General features: G+C 41.3%; 2 protein-coding genes across 6 annotated transcripts in view; one reads left to right on the forward strand and one right to left on the reverse strand.

The window, feature by feature from the left end:
* Nucleotides 1–1827: 1827 nt before the first annotated feature.
* On the forward strand, nt 1828–14784 carry LOC119779272 (leukocyte cell-derived chemotaxin 1-like). The gene is made up of 7 exons (XM_038278842.1): nt 1828–1989; nt 2180–2320; nt 5597–5737; nt 6184–6297; nt 13234–13384; nt 13707–13810; nt 14356–14784. Exons 1-7 carry the CDS (start codon nt 1918–1920, stop codon nt 14578–14580), a joined length of 948 nt encoding a protein of 315 aa, XP_038134770.1. The 5' UTR covers nt 1828–1917; the 3' UTR covers nt 14581–14784.
* A 2383-nt stretch (nt 14785–17167) lies between these two features.
* Nucleotides 17168–20039, reverse strand: part of sugt1 (SGT1 homolog, MIS12 kinetochore complex assembly cochaperone) — a 56208-nt gene continuing 53336 nt past the window's right edge. For 3 of the 5 annotated variants that reach the window (XM_038278845.1, XM_038278844.1, XM_038278846.1), the window contains exons 13-14: nt 17745–17839; nt 17168–17279 (exon numbers count right to left, since the gene is read on the reverse strand). In XM_038278845.1, the coding sequence (XP_038134773.1) occupies nt 17213–17279; nt 17745–17839 (162 nt within the window). In that variant the 3' untranslated portion in view covers nt 17168–17212. Of the gene's footprint in view, nt 17840–20039 lie in introns of all 5 variants that reach the window. The other 2 variants (XM_038278848.1, XM_038278847.1) reach the window with 1 other exon arrangement.

The following is a 20039-nucleotide window of genomic DNA, read 5'->3' on the forward strand; positions in this document are numbered from 1 at the left end:
GAACCAATTTCCATTCTTGTGATCCAGCCACATCTATGTGCGCTCTTCAAATTATTAATAAAAACGAGTCTAGTCTATAATTGTTTTCAAATAAGTAATCAATTTTATCAATATAAGCAAATAATATATCGAAGCATTGTAGCTCCTATCATTTTAAATTTGTTTTATTTTTGCATTTTAAAGCTACAGTGTGTAATTTTTAGCAACATCTAACGTCCAGACTGCAGACCGCAGCAACATGAACATCTCCCCCCCACCGCTTCTCCCCCCCAACAGTACGGCGAGCGTTACGGGACAAATTGTCTTCCACAACGTCCGCATCACCTACCTTCTCCAGTGATCAGGTTTGTTTACATAGATAATTTTAATACTGCCATCTACTGTTCAGTACCGTCTCAGTTCATCTCTCTCAACTTGCCGTAGTTACTTTCGAGCGTAATGGGCGATCTCGCAATCGCTAGTTTGTTGGCTCTGCGCTGCCGTAGCGCAAAGATGTCTGCCTCCATGGCTGAGAGACCCGCTCCTATGTAATTATAAATAAAGAATTCTAAGGCAACGCAAATATTAAGGTTAAGAGGCTGAGCTCGTAGATGATGATAAATAACATAGTTATGTATAATATATTACATTTCTGACTGTATATCCCTGTAATTATTACACACTGTAGCTTTAATGATAAAGACATTGAATGTAACTTGATTTACTCCGTCTGTCTCGACGTCATGGCTTTTATTATTTAACATATTTTACTTTATATGACATATTTTCAGCGTGTCTTACAGATAAAAACTTTTAGCAATCTATATAAAAGATGACTTCTTAAGACTAATTCTCTACAATTACTTTATTGTTTTGAAAGACTTCCATGTTTATTGACTAACTAACAGTTGTTCTGTCAACAGATTATCCATCTTCTAAGCAGCGGTACTCTGCAGCTCCACTAAAGTCACAACAGGCCCCTTGTGGCTCCTCTCCTGATTTTTCTAGCCTCTCAGTTTAGATCATAGCATAGTAAGTCTGCAGCTATCCTGTTTTCAAATTGGGATTATACATCTAGTGCTCTGTTAGATATTAATTTACAGTATAACCTAATTCTGCTTCACAGATGTTCAAAAACCTCATCCATCCACGATCTTAAGGATGTTTGTTCACTAGGATCAAATAAGACAAATGGTTACACTCCATTTACTGTTAGATGACTCTAAAGAGATTTTTTTTAAAGCAACGTTTAGGGCTAAATAGTTCTGTAAAACACAGTTTGCTTCCGGATTTTTTTCCCCTCCACCATTATTATTCATAGATTCAGGGCATTTCTTATTAACACCAAATGCTGTGGATGTAGGACAAGGTGTAGGGATGTGGGGAAGTAAAAGCACAGATTTGGCACATGGCCAAACGTGCAACATTCTGCAGGGGCAACCTTTGACCTGAGAAAGAAACGTCTCTGGGGAAAAAAAGGGCAAAAAGGAAAGGTTTGGGGGGCACCCTCCTCCACTATCACCATAATTATTGAACAGGTCCAAGTCGGCCCTGCTCAGGTTGTCATAAAGCCTAATGATATGAAATCCTGAGGATGAGCGCAGGATCAACCTCATGTAAGTTGCATGAGCAGCCTATGGAATCTTCAAAGGGAAAAATGGTTAATGACTATCTGGAAGAAAGCATAAAACCTTAGACTCACATTAGTGAATTTTCTGGCTGATAATCAGCTTGAAGTTACAACTTAAACTTTACCTTTTCTTATTAAAAGTAAGAAGAGCTTAAAATGCTAAGTTGGGGCTAAAAAGTAAAGTTAGATCTGAGAAGTGCCCTTCTCCCTCCTCCTTCCTTTTTCGAGGGAAAGTGAGAGAGAAGGAGAGAGAGGGGGGAGTCGGTGAACTGGAGCTGGAAAAGGTATTTGTCTGTTTGGCTCCAGTCATGGCCGGGAGCTCAGAGAAAGTACCCATTGCAACGGCGGAACCAGAGGACTCGTACCAGTTCATGGCTCCGGTGAGTAGCTTTAGTCCAATAGGGTGCACCTTCTATGAGAAGCAGTCATAGAAACCTGCTGCCTGCTGAGCATCCATGGGGATGAGTCAAGGGCAAAAACTAAAAGATAAGCACTATAACTTCAGTCAAACATAAAACCAGTCTGCAGCTTTGTGTTTATTTATCTGTTGTTGTGGTAAAAACTGTTTAGGCTCACTCCACCGTGTCTCTGAGACCAGCCTCCACCGGACGCCTCCTGAAGGCCGGGATTGCTGTGCTCGTAACCGGAGCCGTTCTGCTTCTGCTGGGAGCCGTCGGGGCTTTCTACTTCTGGAACAACAATGAAAAACACGTAAGGGGGACATTTCACACTGCCTCTTTGTGTAGGAGCAGTTCAGAGCCTGCTGCAAAGAGATGAACTTCAGTAAGGAGACTGTTAGAAGATAGTGAAAGGAACCCCCTGGGGAGATATTCTGCTTTATTTGATGTAGAAAAGCTTTATTATATGCATATTCAAACTTGTTCATTATTATTAAAGGCCACCGGCTCTTTTATGCCTTGTGTCTTTGTTTCGGGATTGTATCCAAGTGTACTTTGGATACAGCAGCTCCCATAGAGGGCAGATTAAAAAGGAAGGACGTGAATAATCAGTTAGCAGCAGTTTGACAGAACTCCAACACCCCAAACCTATCCGTTTTGCTACAGGTCTTTTTGAAGTGAAAAAGCAAACAGCTCTCTCTTTGAAAAAAAATGTTGTTTTAAGTAGTGTTGGTTGAATATGTTGAAAATGAAGAAGGAAAGAAAAGGGCCTTAGTCATCATTGTGTTTGAATAAAAATCCCGGCAGACTAAAGCAGATGGAGGCTTGTTTTTCTTATTATCATTTTTTTTCCCAGATTTATTTTTTGCGGAGTAGGCAAACAGTGAAGTGTAAATCAAGCACCCGCCCCTACGTGGTACAGTGCGAGGCAACGTTTGGTGAATGGAGCCGTTGTGCTATGGGATCCTGAAAGGGTGCAATGAGGAGGAAAGGAATGGTGCTGAGGGGCCCGCTCTCTGGTCCGGCTGATGCTCCGGGAGCAAGAGGGGGAAACGTGAGCGGCAAAATGCAGTTCCTACTTCTAGAGACAGAGGGGGTCTGCAGAGACCAGGTTACACCAAACAGGAGAGTTGGAAAGATAGATTCAACCAAGTTTTAATGTTTGCCTTAAAAAATGGGATATTAGAGGAAAAGTCTAAGCTTTGGACAAGAGGAGATTAAGAGCACATAAAGAAGCATCTGGGTGAGATGGGTTCACTTTCAGGACCCTCATACCTCACATGCCAATCTGAAAGAGTGTAAACAAAGCCTCTCAAAGTGACCACATCCCTATATATTCCCACACCTTGTTCGGTTACAATAAAACAATTCAATGAACATTTTTAATACTGTATAAAATCAACTCAAAGCAGTTCATCATCGTAAGGTAAAGGATACTGATACAGGATTTCCTAAGCCTTTTATGGATAAAAACTGAATAGATTCTGTTGCCCTGAGATAGACTGGAAGCCTGCAGACATTGATGTTAAAGTCTGAGCTCAGACTCTCTATTCGATTTAGATTAGAGCTTTGACTAGGCCATTCTGACACATGAATATGCCTCGATCTGAATCATCCATTGAACCTATGCCTGCTTGTTGTAGTAGTGACCCTCCATCATAGTTTCAAATCTTTTGCAGCACTGCCATGTTTTTATGACCAAAAACTCTGACGCACGTCCTTGTCTTCGTCTTTGTTAAAATAAAAAAATTCCTCTTTGTTAAAATAAAAGTTCAAGTCAGTCCGTGTAAGGGACAGCATATATTGAGGGCAGAAGAGTTGCTCGATTCCTAAACCATAGGAGCAGAACTCGGCCCAGAAATACTCCAATTTGGTCACATGAAAGCAATATGAATTTGGAGAAGTTATTACATAGATAATAAAGAAAGTGACGCTCCAGTTCTCTGGTTACATGCTGGGTTTATTACAGATGATAATTTGAAAAATATCTTTTCCCTCTAATTTGACAAGTCAGCTTAATGAGACAAACTGGTTCGAGGAGGGGGGGGTATTGCAGAAGCAGGAGGAAACATTTCTCCTCCAGTCTTAGCTGCATTTCTCAGAGGAAAGAAAACAACCCTCCAATAACAGCTTGACTAGTGACAGAGACACATAGGATCCAGTCACAGTGCTACCAAGATCAGGCATAGATACTAATTATCCAGCTTTGACACAACGTACCAGCTTCAGTAAAAAGAAAAAAAAAAGGCCACTGGTCGTATGAAATACTGGAAACACTGCAAATTAATTAGATTGATACCAACTCTCACTTATGAATCCCCAGGTTTTTCCAGTGCCTGTGGCTGTGGGCGGAGCAGAGTGTTAGCTTTCACCTTCTTCCACATATTTGCTCTTTCCCCTTTGTGGTTTGCTGCAAACTCTAAGGACTTCTAATGCCCCCCCCTTCAACAACAGCTTTCCTCAAAGCAGCCACTAAAAACTGTCTAAAAGATATTAGACTAATTTAACAGACTGTTCTGATACAACATTTATGATAGAGGAGCAGTTATATGTCATGAACCAGGGACAGAGAGACCCAGTATTCAAGGAGAGACAGTCAGTAGGAAAGTTCAAAAAGGTTTATTAAACAAAAACTAAAGTGGAGCTGTGGCTCGTGGACACTGCAGGCGGGGGGCGGGGCACCGCCCAATCTCAGACACTCTGGTTTAACAGTCCAGACCAAGAATGTCCCCAAGTGCTGCAGTCCCAGAGGTCATGCTGGAAGCCGATCCTGGTCAGGGATCCAGAACAGACAGGAACAGAGAACCATCAGGATCCAGATCAGGCAGGAACAGAAACAGGTGGCAGAATCCAGACTTCCAGGCATCCACAGGCTCCCAGGAGGGTTCAGAGTCTGACTGGGACCAGAAGCATGACCAGTTGGTCACGCACAGGATCAGGTGCAGACAGGCAGGCTCAGTGGAAGAGGGTAGCCGAGACAGGACGTGGAACCGGAACTCGATGCAGGGCTTTAAACTGGTCTCCTCCCTGGAGCCAGGCTTACTGGATAAAAACTGAACCTCTCCACATATTGAGCCAAAAACCCAGAGGACTCCGCGGGGGAGGAACAGTGGACGATCAGGAGACAAGATAAACACAAAAACCCTCTTTCGACTGGCTGCCAGGATCCAGAACATGAACCAAGCTAAAAACTGAACGGACAGACTAACAGAAAGACAAGTAATGATCTGGCCCTGAATGCTCAGGCTGAACTGAATATAACCAAGAGGAAACAGGTGAGAGGAATAAATTATAATTGAGGCAGAGAGGGAAAACGACAGGTGAAAGGAATGACTAATTAAGTGAGAGCAAATGGGCCAGATCATGACATTATAAGGGAAGGTTAAAGCTACTTAAAGTGAAAGATCCTTTTTCTGCTAAAGTTAAACCTGTCCTTCTACCTCTGCTGATAAATATCTCAGTGTCCACTATACAGTTATGAGTTAACTTATTCTCGTCTGTGAGATTAAACCCTAATAAATAAAGTCGCGCAGTGGTTTTTTTTTGTATCTTTAAGGTAATTGTATAAGTATGTGTGTATTTTCTACAGGTCTACAATGTCCACTACACCATGAGCATCAACGGAAAAGTGGAGGAGGGTTCGATGGAGATCGACTCGGCCAACAACATGGAGAGGTTCAGCACAGGCAGCGGGGCGGACGAGGCGCTGGAGGTCCACGACTTTGAGATTGTGAGTTTGAGCAGAAGTGATTGGAAAACATCACAAGGCTGTTGGGTGTGTCGTAGGGATCGCTGAGACTGGTTAAAGCAACGAAGGCCCCTTTGGGGGGGTCGGCTCATTGAACCCAGTAGAGAAACGAAGAACAATTAGACATCTTATTCCCTCGGGAAAAATCAGTGTCAAGATGCATCGTCCCTCTGATTTCCAGCACATTCAGACTGGTGGTTTTTGACCTTTAATTAAAGAGCCCCAATCAGGCTAATCAGAGAAGTGAAGCAGCAGCTGAAGCCTTTGAATATTAAAAATCTGACCTTTAATCAAAGTGTCCCTTTGATCCTCTTCATCTAAATCTGTGCACACATGCATCTGATCCAAAGTCTGTCATTACAGGTGAGGTGAAAAGATATAAATAAAAGGTTGGTGAATTTAAAACCTATGTTTTCTTCTCTTTGCAGGGAATCACAGGGTTACGGTTTGCAGGAGGAGACAAGTGCTACATCAGGACCCAGGTTAAAGCTCAGCTCCCTGATGTGGAGCCTCTGAACAAGGACTCAAAGACATTGGAACTGGTGAGATGACATTCTTTATGTGTGCGTTTGCTCTGAATCCCTGCAGTGAGCTAGAAACTTCATCACAAACAGGTAATGCATCATCTACAGCAGGGTGGCCAGTTTTGCTTGTATTGCAAAGAAGCACATGTCTGCGACTTATGATTTGTAACCAACACCTTTTATCCATCTTGCAGAAATAATAAGCCATCTTTTGGGGATATTTAGTCGGTTCTACTTGATCTGTTTCATCTATATGCTAAATTTTCATCAGCCACAGTTAAAAAGATGGAAAACACTGCCTGGAATACTTCTACGTAAATATCAATCCTACTTTGGTTAGAACTACTTTAACCAAAAGAGAAATGTTAAAAGTATTTTGCATTGACTGTAGGGTAGGTTTGGAACCCAACGTTCCCTCTACAGTCAAGGTGTCCAGACTTTTACAGCAGGAGCCAAAATCATTGGGTTCACAGGAGTATTTGCAGGGCACCAAACTGGTTTTATTTTACATTTTTTCCATTAAAACAACATTATTTAAAATAAATACCATAATTTTTTTGGTCAATGTACAGGATCATCGATGCTCAGTGCAGACTGCCCTTCTAAAAACTTGATGTAGCTTGTCGCTTTACAGCAGTCTGAGATGTCCAAAAACACGACAGCTAACCTTAACAGAGAGAGCTAATTTTCTCATCCTCATGTTAAGGTTGGTCATGAGCCGAGGGAAGCAAAAAGATGCAAACTAGGTTGGAGGGGGCAAAAAAAAAAAAAAAAAAGAGTAAGACACTGATTGCTACGTCTTATGAAAGTGTTTTTTGGACTAAAAGTCTCTGGATATTTCATTCTGTCAAACTGAAAAAAAAAATTGCATGCAATCTACAACATATTTAGATGTTAGTTTTTTATTTTAAAATCCTAAACGCTATGAGGAAAAGGAAAAAAAACTATCAGGTTGTGTTGAGGTTTTTCAGGACCCAAAAGCAGAGACTGAAGCTAGAGTGGTATCTTGCAGTTTTAGGCCCCGTCCACACGAAGTCAAAACGAACACGAAAGCTAATATTTTCCAGAACGTCTGTCGTAAAGACGGAGACTTAAAATAAATGTGATCGTCCACACGAATGCATGAAAACGCTGCAAAATGTATGCCAGGCCTGTAAGTGGCGCTGTCGTTCCAAAGCAAAAATAGGCAACGAAATGTTGGGCATGCGTACTAATATTTATACATGGTTGCCCTTCGGGTCCATTTTCGTGGTTCAGTCAAATTCAGGTGCTGAACTATGTCGTCGATATTGCTCTGTTCTTCCTGGAGATATTCCAGAAGAAGAAGATTCTGTTGTAAGCCCGACAGCAGGGTGAGTAGCATGAGCAGCAACAATTCAACACAGTACGGCGCCATTGTTGTTGTGATACTGTGTCGCGCATGCGTGTTTAGAGGCGACGCTATGACGCATGCGTGTAAGAAAAAAAATGCGGTTAGAGCTTAAAGATGGAAACGCAAAAACAGCGTTTCAAAATCTTCCCACTCTGAAGGCTGAATAAAAAAAAGATCGTTTACAGACCTCCGAAACGCCGGCTTCGTATGGATGAGAGGCTGGTTTGGTGAAAAATTTGTGCGTTTAGGCCAGGATTCGGCTTCGTGTGGACGGGGCCTCAATCAATGAAAAAAGTGGCAACTGAGGCAAAAATAACAAATACACAAAACCAAAATATAGGAGACATCAGGGAAAATACATATAAGGAGCCAGGAAATGACGAGGAACAAGCAAACAGTAGCTGAACAGGAGGTGTATATATGGGAGCCTGAACCCAAAAGGGAGGTAGGGGAAGGAGACTGACACAAGAGGGCAACAAGTATTACATACAAACTCAGAAAATATAAGCACTAAATTATACTTTTAACAACTATATATGGAATTAATTATAATAGCAGCATGCTACATTTTTAATGTTTGTTCTGGTTTTTTCTAAAATATAGTTATTAATTCACTCATGGACGTTAACAGCATCTGTACAGCTGAACTGTTGAGAAAAGTCTAAATCATGTCACAGACTATGCATCACACTGACAACGCTGCATAATTGCACCATATATATTTAATGCTCCGAACTTCAATATCAATGCGGTTTTTGCACCATGTTTTTGCTCCTACACTGTTTACATTTGATCACTGCTGCACTTTAAGAAATGGAAATGTCATGAAAGCTGTATAAAAAGAATAGTCTAATTATTTAACTTGAAGTGAAGAGAATGTGACATGTAAAGTTAATAAAATAAAAAGCATGCAATTCAAAAAATAATCTAGAAAAAAAATACATCTAAGAAAAGATCAAATTAACTCTCAAAAGCTAATTTTTTCAAAGATTAATTTTTGGTTTGCGTATTTTTATTTATTTTTTCATTTTTCCATTTAAAATACATGTTTTTTTTACTGGCAACATTAATGAAATAAAACTCCTTCCACACAGACGGACATGAAGTTAATATCTTGTTAGTATTAGCTCGACTTCCTACTTAATAATAAATGCCAGTTTGGTCAGCTAGGACATTTTAAAATCTTAATTTGTCTTTACATGAAGAGTTATTGAAGTTTAAGGGATTAATAAATGCAGCCCGTGTTGCACGGTCCTAATTACAAAAATCTAAAGCTCCTCACAGGTATTTATGAAAACTAATTCTCTATGCTTAACATCAGCGCTTTAAACAGCTGCCGCTTTAATTATTGCTAATGCGTACTCAGAAATTGGAGCAAGTGACCTATCAGGACCACACAGGTGACTTGTGACGGCGTGGTAGGCCAACACACACATATGCTCATCACACACAGTAGGAGCATGTACGGCGTGTGTGAGGATTGTTATCGCAAAACACACCACAGCGTGTGATTGCTCAATTGAGGCTGTGTGATAATTAAAATCATTTAGTTCTGGGTAAGCCTCACATCCACATAAATCCACATCAGCACAACTGCCTCAACGTATACGTGCATAAACACCCCCATCTGTACACCAAAAAACAACACAATTAATTATCACGCAAGAGTGCTCTTATTGCCTCTGTCTGCCTCATAAACGATCATTTATTTCACATTTGTGCTCGTGTGTGGGTTTGTGTTATTGCCTCATAAATGATCGTTTTGGCGCCCTGCTTGTGTATGTGACGCCGTCAGGGTGTGTGAGCCTCTGTGTGTTTGGAGACAGGGAGATGTTGTTATAATGGTTGCTGCAGGCTGGTCATTTGCTATAATTTAGAATGATGGCATATATGGGTTAGATAAGCGCACACGGCGCACACAAACCCTTCTTGATCCAGTGGGAGTGGGTCAGATAAACTCTTATCAGTCAGACAGGCAGTGAAGAAGAGCCCCCCCCTGCTTTTATTTGGCCCTCCAGCAAATTATTTGGAGCTGGGAAAGAAAAAGTCATTTCTGAAAGGTTCCTGAACGTGACTTTGGCTGGTGCAGCTCAGCCTGTGGGCAAGATCATCCCAACAGAGTTCCCCTTCTCCCTGCAGGCTGTGGATACTGAACGCATTTGTTTATGCAGAGAAACCTCGCCTGCTTTTTAAGCAGACTCACGTCCGTTCAGGACGTCAAACCTTTTCCCATCAGATGCTGACAAGACTTGACATCATGTGTATGCAACTAAATGTCAGTGCACAGAACAATCTACATACAGGCAGCCTTGAGTGCCTTCAGGCATGATTTTATAATCCTAAAAAGAGCATTAAAGGGGCACCAATAATGAGGATTAGACTTGGACAGGATGCACATAGAGTGGGTTATTTAAAGGGCAGTGACAAGACCCAGAAAGCCCAGAAGGAAACTGTTGTTTTGTTGTAGTGATGTTTTCTTGTGTCTGATTTGATGATGCCTCCAAAAACTAGTGATACACCCTAACTTTTACTCATTCTGCTAAGGGATGTTTTTTAAATCAAAACAAATCTGTTTTTAATGTGAAGTGGAGGGGAATTTATGCGGATATGAAAGTAGGTGAAGTTGGGTTTGCATTTCTATCAGCACATTTACCTAAAATAAAAATAAAATAAAAAACAGTCTGTAAAAAGGCTGCTTCATAGGTCTGTTTAGGATAATTATCCTGCTGGAAGATGAAGCATAAACCGACAGATTACCTGAGCTGCAGGAACTATTCAGAGCAGTGCTCTCCTTTGCTGATCTGTCAGCTTAGGTGAAAGGCCTTGTCTTGAAAACATTGAGGAAATGGACAACATTGGAGAACTTCCAACTCGTCCTCTCCTTCCTTTTGAAGGTTCTGAAAAAAGTTGTAACTGAACATGATTTTATATACAGCAGTCACTCTGAAGGTTCATATTAAACGACCCGGACAGAATAAATCTCCACTGAATCCAGGAATTGCTCTGTAACATGAGGCACTCCTCAAGGTTCTGCTTTTGGTCCCACTCTCTATCTACATGCTTCTTCTAGACCACATGTGTCAAACTCAAGGCCCGCGGGCCAGATGTGGCCCGCCATGTCCTTTTATGTGGCCCGCTAGAACTCCCACAGCCGTCATTTTGATGCTTCTGAGATTTTAAAGGGAAAGAACTATATTTAAAATTAAAATTATGTTGCTCATGTTAACTGACTTTTCCAGTTTCTATATTTCCTTCATTTTCACTTTTTTTTTTTTTTATACAATTAAAACGTAAAAAATAAATATGGTTAATTCTACCTCGATCCCCCACAACCGCCATTTTGACGGCTCTATTAGTTGCATTGTAAATTTCGTTGCCTAGCAACCAACATTCTACCTAGAACTTTTTGGCTAATATGGAAAAAGTGGCGTTCAGAAAAAACCTAACAGCGAAACAGGCTTTAGAAACGCTTCAAAATATCGATGATAGTGATTCGGGCGGAGGGGGAGAGACCGATGAGGAGGACTAGGTAGGAAGCGGCTGTGTGACACGTGTGTGTTAGAGCAACAAGCAAGCTTATGTTTTCTATGCAACTGTAATTGTCACTTGAATAAGTTATAATAAATAATGAGTTATTTAACATTAAGGAGTCGTTACATTTATTTTACATTACATTCAATTACATTTAGTTACATTTATAAGTTACATCTGGCCCTTTAAGGACAGCAATTACGCTGATGTGGCCCTCATTGAAAATGAGTTTGACACCCCTGTTCTAGACCATTGGATCAGTTGCTATGGAGTGTCTTTCCATTTCTATGCAGATGACACTTTACATTAAAATGGACTCTTGCCCTTATTCTGCTGTATCATCCAAGGTACCCCTACCATCATTGTACATGGACAAGATAAAAGCACAGATGACTCATTAATTCCTGCAGCTAAACAACTTAAAAAATAATGAAGCAATTTTAATCTGTACCTACCATCAGCTTCACTCACCCCTCATAGTCATAATCAGTTTCTCTGGTCAGGATATTTCTTTTCAGTCACCAGCCTTGGTGTCGAGTTTAACTCCCTATTTCCAACTTCAACATTAAGCCGCCTTCATGTTGAAAATATTGCAAGCCTTGCTCCATCACTTATCTTCACCAATTCTTAAAAAAACATCCTCATCTCCTTCAGGCTGGATGGAAATCTTCAGAAGCTTCAGTCCATTCAGAGCAGTGCATACAGATTTCCTTGGTTTCTTCTCTGTTCAAAAGATTTTTTTTAAATTATAATGCTATTTATATTAATTTCCCAATCTTAAATTATTTAAGACTTAGAAATATAAGTATATAGAAAGTCTATAGAAATATATATTTAAAAGGCAGTGCTATAAGGGAAGCGGCTCATGGCGGGCCCCTTGGCAGCCATAAGAACGCAACAAAAGCAGTGTTCTGTGGCACGCATGGCCTCAGTTCCCCGATCAACGGTTTGTACTAGTGTTGCACCAATGCCATTTTTGGCCCTGATATTGATACCATCTGCAATTGATATGTGTGTGTATATATATATACATGAAGAACTGCATACTACTTAGATGTAAAATATTTGCCATCATGGCTTTGTCAAGCGCCTGCCTACCTTTGTGAAGCAGGAAAAAGACTACCGGTAATAAAAAGTGAATCCAGGGGAACGTTTCATTGCCTTCCTGGAATGGGTGACAATAGCTGAATAAAATTTTGGCTCTCAAAATGCTATCGGTGTCCTATTTGTTGGTACTCGCCGATAAAGATTAACCTGACTCGGCGAAATGGATTTGCTCCGCATATCCATCTGGAAACCTTCCGTTGAAGTAATTTTGGGAAGGAGCGAAAATACTGGTTAGCTGATTGGCCTATGTTGGTGATAGATGGGCCAAATAAACCAATCAGATCAACGAAGCATATGACGTACTAACAGAGCGACGACGAAAACACAACCACAAGCCAGGCTACTCTTGCTGCTGCAGGTAAAGGCTCGTTAGACTCCAGAGCAGTGTTTTGCTCTTCTTTCAGTGAAGAAATACTCTGTAATTCCGATAAAACTTGCTCGATAGCCACGCTAACGCTAGTTTCATCGGCTGAAGCCGCCATGCTCTTTAGACTGAACTGTCGCGCTTCTCGTTGCGTCACACCTTAACCCGCCTCAAAGCCAACGCTGATTGGACGTTCATTTGGTGAACGGCTCCAAATTTTCTTTAACGGAAAGTAGCCAGACTGATCTGCGAGTGAAACCTTGAAAGCTCGCGAAAATCAGGATGGTCTCACGAGGCTAGATAAAGATATCACAATTTTAGTCTTGGATCGCGGCCCCGCCCGATACTGGTATCGGTGCAACACTAGTTTGTACTGAAACTCAAATCTCAATAACAAATGCAAATTTTAGTTGACATTAAAGAAATTGATTGATTTGATATAGACTCAATTGAAGCTCTAAGATATGATTTAGATCAAACTTATTTCTAATATCATATGATGTTACGCCTATAGCAGGTTTAATGTATTATCTTTAAGCTTTGACTGTGAATGTGGTTCCTCTTTATTTTTATTCGGCAGAACGATGAGGTGATGCCCGCCAAAGTCGATGACGATCTGATCCTGGTGGCTGCAGGCCCCCCTCTGCCCGACCCCTCCTTCCTCAGCAGCAAGATCATGGACCTGTGTGGAGACCTGCCAATCTTCTGGCTCCGTCCCACATACTCACCCAGTAAGCACGCTGCTATCTGTAACGATTTCAGATCCGACAAGGGGAAGATTTTTGTGCAATCAAACAAGTGGATAAAAACGATAAAATTGGGCCAACTGTCTCAATTTTCTATTTAACATCCCAGCTGTTTGGTGTACAGCTGATGAGAGGAGTGTAGTATGCAGAGAGGTCAAAGGTTATAAAAAACAACAACATTTTATTCGCCTCAATCTGAAGATTTCAAAACTGCTGCCTGAGAAGCAGCTCAGCAGCAAAGAGCCGTACCCGATGAGCGCCCCTCCGCTCCAACATCTGTGATGTGATTTCACTGTAATGCGTGCAGGAGGCCAGAGGAGCAGAGCCATCGCCCGCCAGCGCCGCCAGGCAACTCCTACGGAGGACTATGAGGACGTGGAGGCTGAGTTCAACCCAGAGAACCCCTATCAGGTGAGTCAGACAGACTCACACTTCCCTTCTTCCTCTGCAGTGTTTACATCCGGCCAGAGCGTTCCGGCCTGTCTGGTCGGATAGAAGCGGCTACCTGAGAAGGCCTTTTCCTGAGGAGAACTTCTCACAGCTGCAGGAGCCGCAGCAGATGCTGGGGTCATGGCGGAGGGGCCCGGCCCGTCACAGCAAATGAGTGTATGCATTTCCCCTACGCGGCTGTCTAAAGCTTTCTTTTCAAGAATGAGGCTGTATGAATAACCCCCCCTCCCTCCTTCTGTGGCCCCTCTGCCCTGCTAAACAGTCTCAAACAGACACATCCTCTCCCCCTCCCTTCTAGCCGCTCAGACTGAAGCCTCCCCTCATCTTCACCCTGTCAATTCCAGGCAGGATTGTACAGGAAAACCAACTGGAAAAACCCACTTCCAGTCCTCCCAGCTGAAAATCCATATCCAACAGGGCAGAAATAAGATCTTATTCATGGCTAAACATGCCCGCTAGGAATCGAGTCACTCAGTCTGACTGATTTCCTCTCTCCATCCCTGCAGCGAGGACTGGAGGGCGAGCAGGGCACCACGGATATCGACCCCATGCTGGACCACCAGGGCATATGCTGCAACGATTGCCGTAGGGGTTACACCCACTGCCAAAGGATCTGTGAACCGCTCGGGGGCTACCATCCATGGCCGTACCACTTCAGAGGCTGCAGGGTGGCCTGCAGGGTTATCATGCCCTGTAAATGGTGGGTGGCGCGCATCTTAGGGCTGGTGTGAGAAAACCCCAAACTCATCTGAGACGGCATGGGGTTGAAAGGGAGGCGAGATGAAGGAAAAAGTTTAAAAGAAAAAGGAGGAGTTGATAACTTTACTTGTAGGATACTGAGTTTGAGCAGATTTGTACCAAAAAGAACTGCTGCTGTGATTATAAACCTCACATCTATAAAAAAGCTGATTTAGACAATAAAAGGCTGTACAGAGGCTGCAAATGTTTTTATCCTGAAAGATCCACCAGCATTCAATGCACAACATGGTGTTGGGAAAGCAGAGATGCTGACAATCCTTCATGTAACCATGAGCATAAAAAAACCTTCCATTGTTTAGATATGATGAGTAATTTCTGTCCTTATGTCGTCTAAAATTGTGTTCATAAATATCTCGAAAGAACTGCAGAGGTCAGTAGCTTTACTAGGCCTTCCAGGAGGATTCATACATCTGGAGATGTGAAACGTTTTTTCAAAACTCAGAGGGTTCAACGCATTTATTGGGATTTTAATATGACAAACTAGTATGATGAACCCATATGATGATTTTTTATTTTGGAAAGATTAACTGACTTTAAAGAGTAAACGGACTTTTAGAAGTCTCCTAAGGTAGGGTGGTGGCTGCATCATGCTGTGAGATGGGGGGAAAACAGGGCTATACTGGGAGAAACTCGTTACAGGCAGCAAACATTTGAGAGCAGGATGACCCAATAACATGACGCTATATTTGGTTAGCAATAACATCTCAGGTGCTTCTGCTTAAAAATCAAATGTTTAGGCAAATTAATAATTATTCACAAAACATGTCATTTCAAGGCACTTTACAATTCAAAAAGATCATACAGTCAAATTGATTCAAAATGTTCTAAACAAAACCATTTGATTGCATCGACTTATTGACTGGAAGGCAATCCCTCGCACCAAGCATGCTTGTGTGATTGCTTGAGTCGATGCAATCAACTGGTTTTCCTTAGATGGAAAACTTTGAATCAATAAAGTGAATCTGTAAAATGCCTTGAGATGACATGTGTTGTGAATTGGCGCTATATAAATAAACTGAATTGAATTGTAGTGACAGTGGAGAGGAAAAACTCACTTTTAACAGAAAGAAACCTCCAGCAGAACCAGACTCAGTGTGTCGTAGGCTTCCAGAGTGCATTCAGTTAAATATGGCACAATCAGACAATCATGAGAAAAATATTGCAATGTCATGCTTTGTAATTATTGTACTTACCTTGCTTCAATCTAATGACAGGTTGAGATTAAATGACCCTAAAGTTCAGACATATTCATAGGTTTTATGTTGGTACTTGCAGTGTCCCCACAGCATGATACAACCTCCACCTTGTTGGGTATATTCAAAGGCAGCCGGAATGTTTTGTTAATTAGGGGTATTAAATATGGACATCTTATTAAAAGCATGGTTTACCTCAAAGTTGTGATTTCTTTTCCTTTCACACGAACCCAAATAAAAAGGTTGTAACGGGACCACATGTAAAAAAGGTCCATGAGGACGGTATGAGTTCCTCAGCAAGGCGCCGTAAACATCTGCTTACTTTCCATCTGTTTTAACTCTGTCTTCAAAGTTGCTTTTAATAAAACAATGTGCTGTATCTTTCTTCAGTTTTCATTTAAATATTTTATCTTCTTTCAAAACTTCTCAAGGTGCAATATCAAGAAAGTAAGCTTTTAAGTTTCAGGCCTCTTCATTCCGTTACGGATCAAAAGAATATATGTTATGTGATGATTCGTCTGGCTTCTGTCGTCGGGGTTCGGTCGGCGACGCCCCGTTTCTTCCTCTCATCCGGCCGCCGCTCCAAAAGGCCCGAGCCGAAAGTTTTCCAGAGTTCTTTTAATGTGCAAGTCAAGGATCTAGAACTCTTTAATGAGACTAAAGACTCTGCAGCCGTCACGCTCCCAGATCTTACCCACGATGCAAAGCGCTTAGCTCCTTTTGATGTCGCAGAGCCGCCTCGGGCAGGGGTAGGGGGTAAGGATGGGGGCGGCGTGTTTGTGTGAAGGATACTGGTGGAGTGAGTGTGTGTGTGTGTGAGATGGGAAAAAAGTAAAGTGTCACAGAGCTAAGAGTTCCATCCAGAGTCACAAATGGCTGTTTGATCATCAGGAGAGATGAAACGATGTGTGATGAATTTAACACTTAACTCTGTGTGAGAGGCTTGATGATGTGGTTAGGAAGGCTGATCCATATTAATGCTCCCCTGCTCTGGTAGGACACCCCCCCCCACACACAGTTACAGCTGCAGCATCTACAGTATGAGGTGGGAAAGAACGCTTCCCTCATCTTCGGCTGGATCCTCGTCCTTGGCCAACATACCCTGGAGGTGGGTGGGGGGGGCTCTTCCTTCACGATACCAATCTCACTGCAATAAGTAAACCCTGTCCTCAAGGTGTCAGCCGTATCTCAGCCGCCTGCTCTCATATCAGTAATACCACATTTCAACCGCTGCTGGCACATAATCACAGCACATGCTCCCTCCAATCCCGTCACAGCGTTCTGCCATCTTTGGGTCAGAGTGAAACATTCAGACACTTTCCATCTGATTCCAGACAAAACCAGCCGAAACAATACAGGAAACTGATTTAGAGACAAAACAAGAAATCTTTTATTTACAGCGAAGCTTGAGTCAGACTGACGGAGCGACAGGAGTTGAGCCATCGGCAGAAAAGTCAAGACGGTCGTCGGTGCAGGTTCTTTACAGAGAGGGGGGAAAAAAAACATTCATTTATAGTTAGATCACTTATTATGCGATTTTACATTTTTACATTATGCTGAAAATGGTAAATTATAAAAAGAAAAAAAGGCTTTGAAACGATTGGCTGAGGCTGGTTTAAATAAAAAACATCTGAAGGCTGAGTCGATGTAATTCAGGTCTAGCAAACACTTGTTTCCCTTTTGCAGTTCGTCAACCTTAAGAAAACCCAAACGGAGCGAATCAATCCTTTCAACAGATCATTTAAAGTCGTCCGACAGCATACAGGGCCTTGTTGTTTCAGTGGAGTGGTAGTGCCTCCCTAAGAAGCTGACCGCTGAGCAGGTCGCCAGGCAACCAGGGATCCCAAAGGGGCTCAGGTGGGTAAATGTGAAGACAGACCATATTTTTAAAAAAAATGCAAGGATGGGATGAAGACAGAGGGACATAGGGAGACGGTCAGTACTTCTTGAACTCTACGTCATCTGGAGGCTTCACATCCACCTTCCTCGTCCCCACGTCGCCCCAGTTGGTGCTCAGGACCGTCCCACCAGACTCCATCTGCAAAGGGAGGAGAAATGGAGAAACAAAAGAAAAATCACAATGGTGGACCAAGAATTGAACATGTTTTACCAAGAGCCCTGGGGGCATTTGTTCCATTCTATTTCACTTTGGTTAGAATTTGTAAAAAATAAGAAAAAGCTAGTATTCCAGTTGATCCAGTGCATTTGGTGGGGGGGCAGAAGGATCATTGTTGGACAATATTTAGCACACATTACCATATGTGTGGGGCTACTGCAGACTTTCTACCTCAGATGCACTAAAGAGCATCATCACTGATCCTTCCTACCAGCAGCTGTTAGACAATAAACATCACTGCTCCAAACAGGCAATGTAAATTGTGTGTGTACTATTCTAACCCATTCTATTCTATTATTCTATTCTATTCTATCCCATTCTATTCTAACCCATTTCATTCTATTCCATTCTATTTTATCCCATTTCATTCTATACTAACCCATTTCATTCTATCCCATTTCATTCTATTCTAACCCATTTCATTCTATTCCATTCTATTTTATCCCATTTCATTCTATACTAACCCATTTCATTCTATTCCATTCTATTCCATTCTATTCTATCTCATTCTATTCTAAACCATTCCATTCTATTCTATTCTAACCCATTTCATTTCATTCTATTCTATTCTAACCCATTCCATTCTATTCTAACCCATTTCATTCCATTCCATTCTATTCTAACCCATTCCGTTCTATTCCATTCTATTCTAACCCATTCCGTTCTATTCCATTCTATTCTAACCCATTTCATTCTATTCCATTCTATTCTATCCCATTTCATCCTATTCTATCCCATTCTATTCTAAACCATTCCATTCTATTCTAACCCATTTCATTCCATTCTATTCTATTCTAACCCATTACATTCCATTCTATTCTATTCTAACCCATTCCATTCCATTCTATTCTAACCCATTTCATTCCATTCTATTCTATTCTAACCCATTACATTCCATTCTATTCTATTCTAACCCATTCCATTCCATTCTATTCTAACCCATTTCATTCCATTCTATTCTATTCTAACCCATTACATTCCATTCTATTCTATTCTAACCCATTCCATTCCATTCCATTCTAACCCATTCCATTCCATTCTATTCTAACCCATTCCATTCCATTCTAACCCATTCAATTCTATTCTAACCCATTCTATTCCATTCTATTCTATTGTATTCTAACCCATTTCATTCCATTCAATTCTATTCTATCCCATTCTATTCTATCCCATTCTATTCTATTCTATTCTAACCCATTCTAACCTATTCTATTCTAACCCATTCTAACCTATTCTATTCTAACCCATTCAATTCCATTATATTCTAACCCATTCCATTCGATTCTAACCATTCCATTCCATTCTATTCAATTCTATTCTATCCCATTCTATTCTATCCCATTCCATTCTATTCTATCCCATTCTATTCTATTCTATCCCATTCTATTCTATTCTAACCCATTCTAACCTATTCTAACCCATTCTAACCTATTCTATTCTAACCCATTCTGACCTATTCTATTCTAACCCATTCTGACCTATTTTATTCTAACCCATTCTGACCTATTCTATTCTAACCCATTCTGACCTATTCTATTCTAACCCATTCTAACCTATTCTATTCTATTCCATTCCATACTATATGTACTACACTTAAAGTTGAACTGTGGGCATAAATATTAAATCAACATTGTTATTAGTTACGGTAGCTATTTGCTGTTTTTAAGAGCTTAAAATTAATATCAATAAATATAACCTGAGGATATAAAATGTTATGACTGTTTTATTGCTCTTTCACCCAACTCAGCATTTTTTGGAAATGACTGATACTGTTTGTTTGGCCACTAACAAACTAATTCACCAGGTGTATTAAAATCCTCAGCCCATGGCCACCAGCCATACCCAGGCCTGGTTATTGCCATACCTGGAGAACCAAGGCATTGCTTTAGCAGAACCTGTCTGACAGCATGAAGTAGGAAAGAGGACCTTAGGTGACAAAAACCATAACTGAAGCTATCCATGACATGGACACTTTGGGGTGAACCTTGTTATCCACAAATAGAGCAGTAGTCAGGTGTCACAGAACCATCAAAACACTTCCAGGGGTCACAGAGGATCTTGCCTCAGTTAAGGTAAGTCAGGGTTCTTGATTCAACAATAAAAAAGGAGAGAAACAAATACT

The sequence above is a fragment of the Cyprinodon tularosa genome, unplaced genomic scaffold, assembly GCF_016077235.1.
Source record: "Cyprinodon tularosa strain WSP-4 unplaced genomic scaffold, ASM1607723v1 ctg145, whole genome shotgun sequence".
NCBI classification, from domain to species: domain Eukaryota; kingdom Metazoa; phylum Chordata; class Actinopteri; order Cyprinodontiformes; family Cyprinodontidae; genus Cyprinodon; species Cyprinodon tularosa.

Coding starts and splice junctions, on each gene's coding strand:
- LOC119779272 (XM_038278842.1), top strand. CDS start 1,918: ATGGCCGGGAGCTCAGAGAAAGTACCCATTGCAACGGCGGAACCAGAG. Junction 1,990..2,179: donor CGTACCAGTTCATGGCTCCG/GTGAGTAGCTTT, acceptor AAAACTGTTTAG/GCTCACTCCACCGTGTCTCT. Junction 13,385..13,706: donor CCGTCCCACATACTCACCCA/GTAAGCACGCTG, acceptor TAATGCGTGCAG/GAGGCCAGAGGAGCAGAGCC.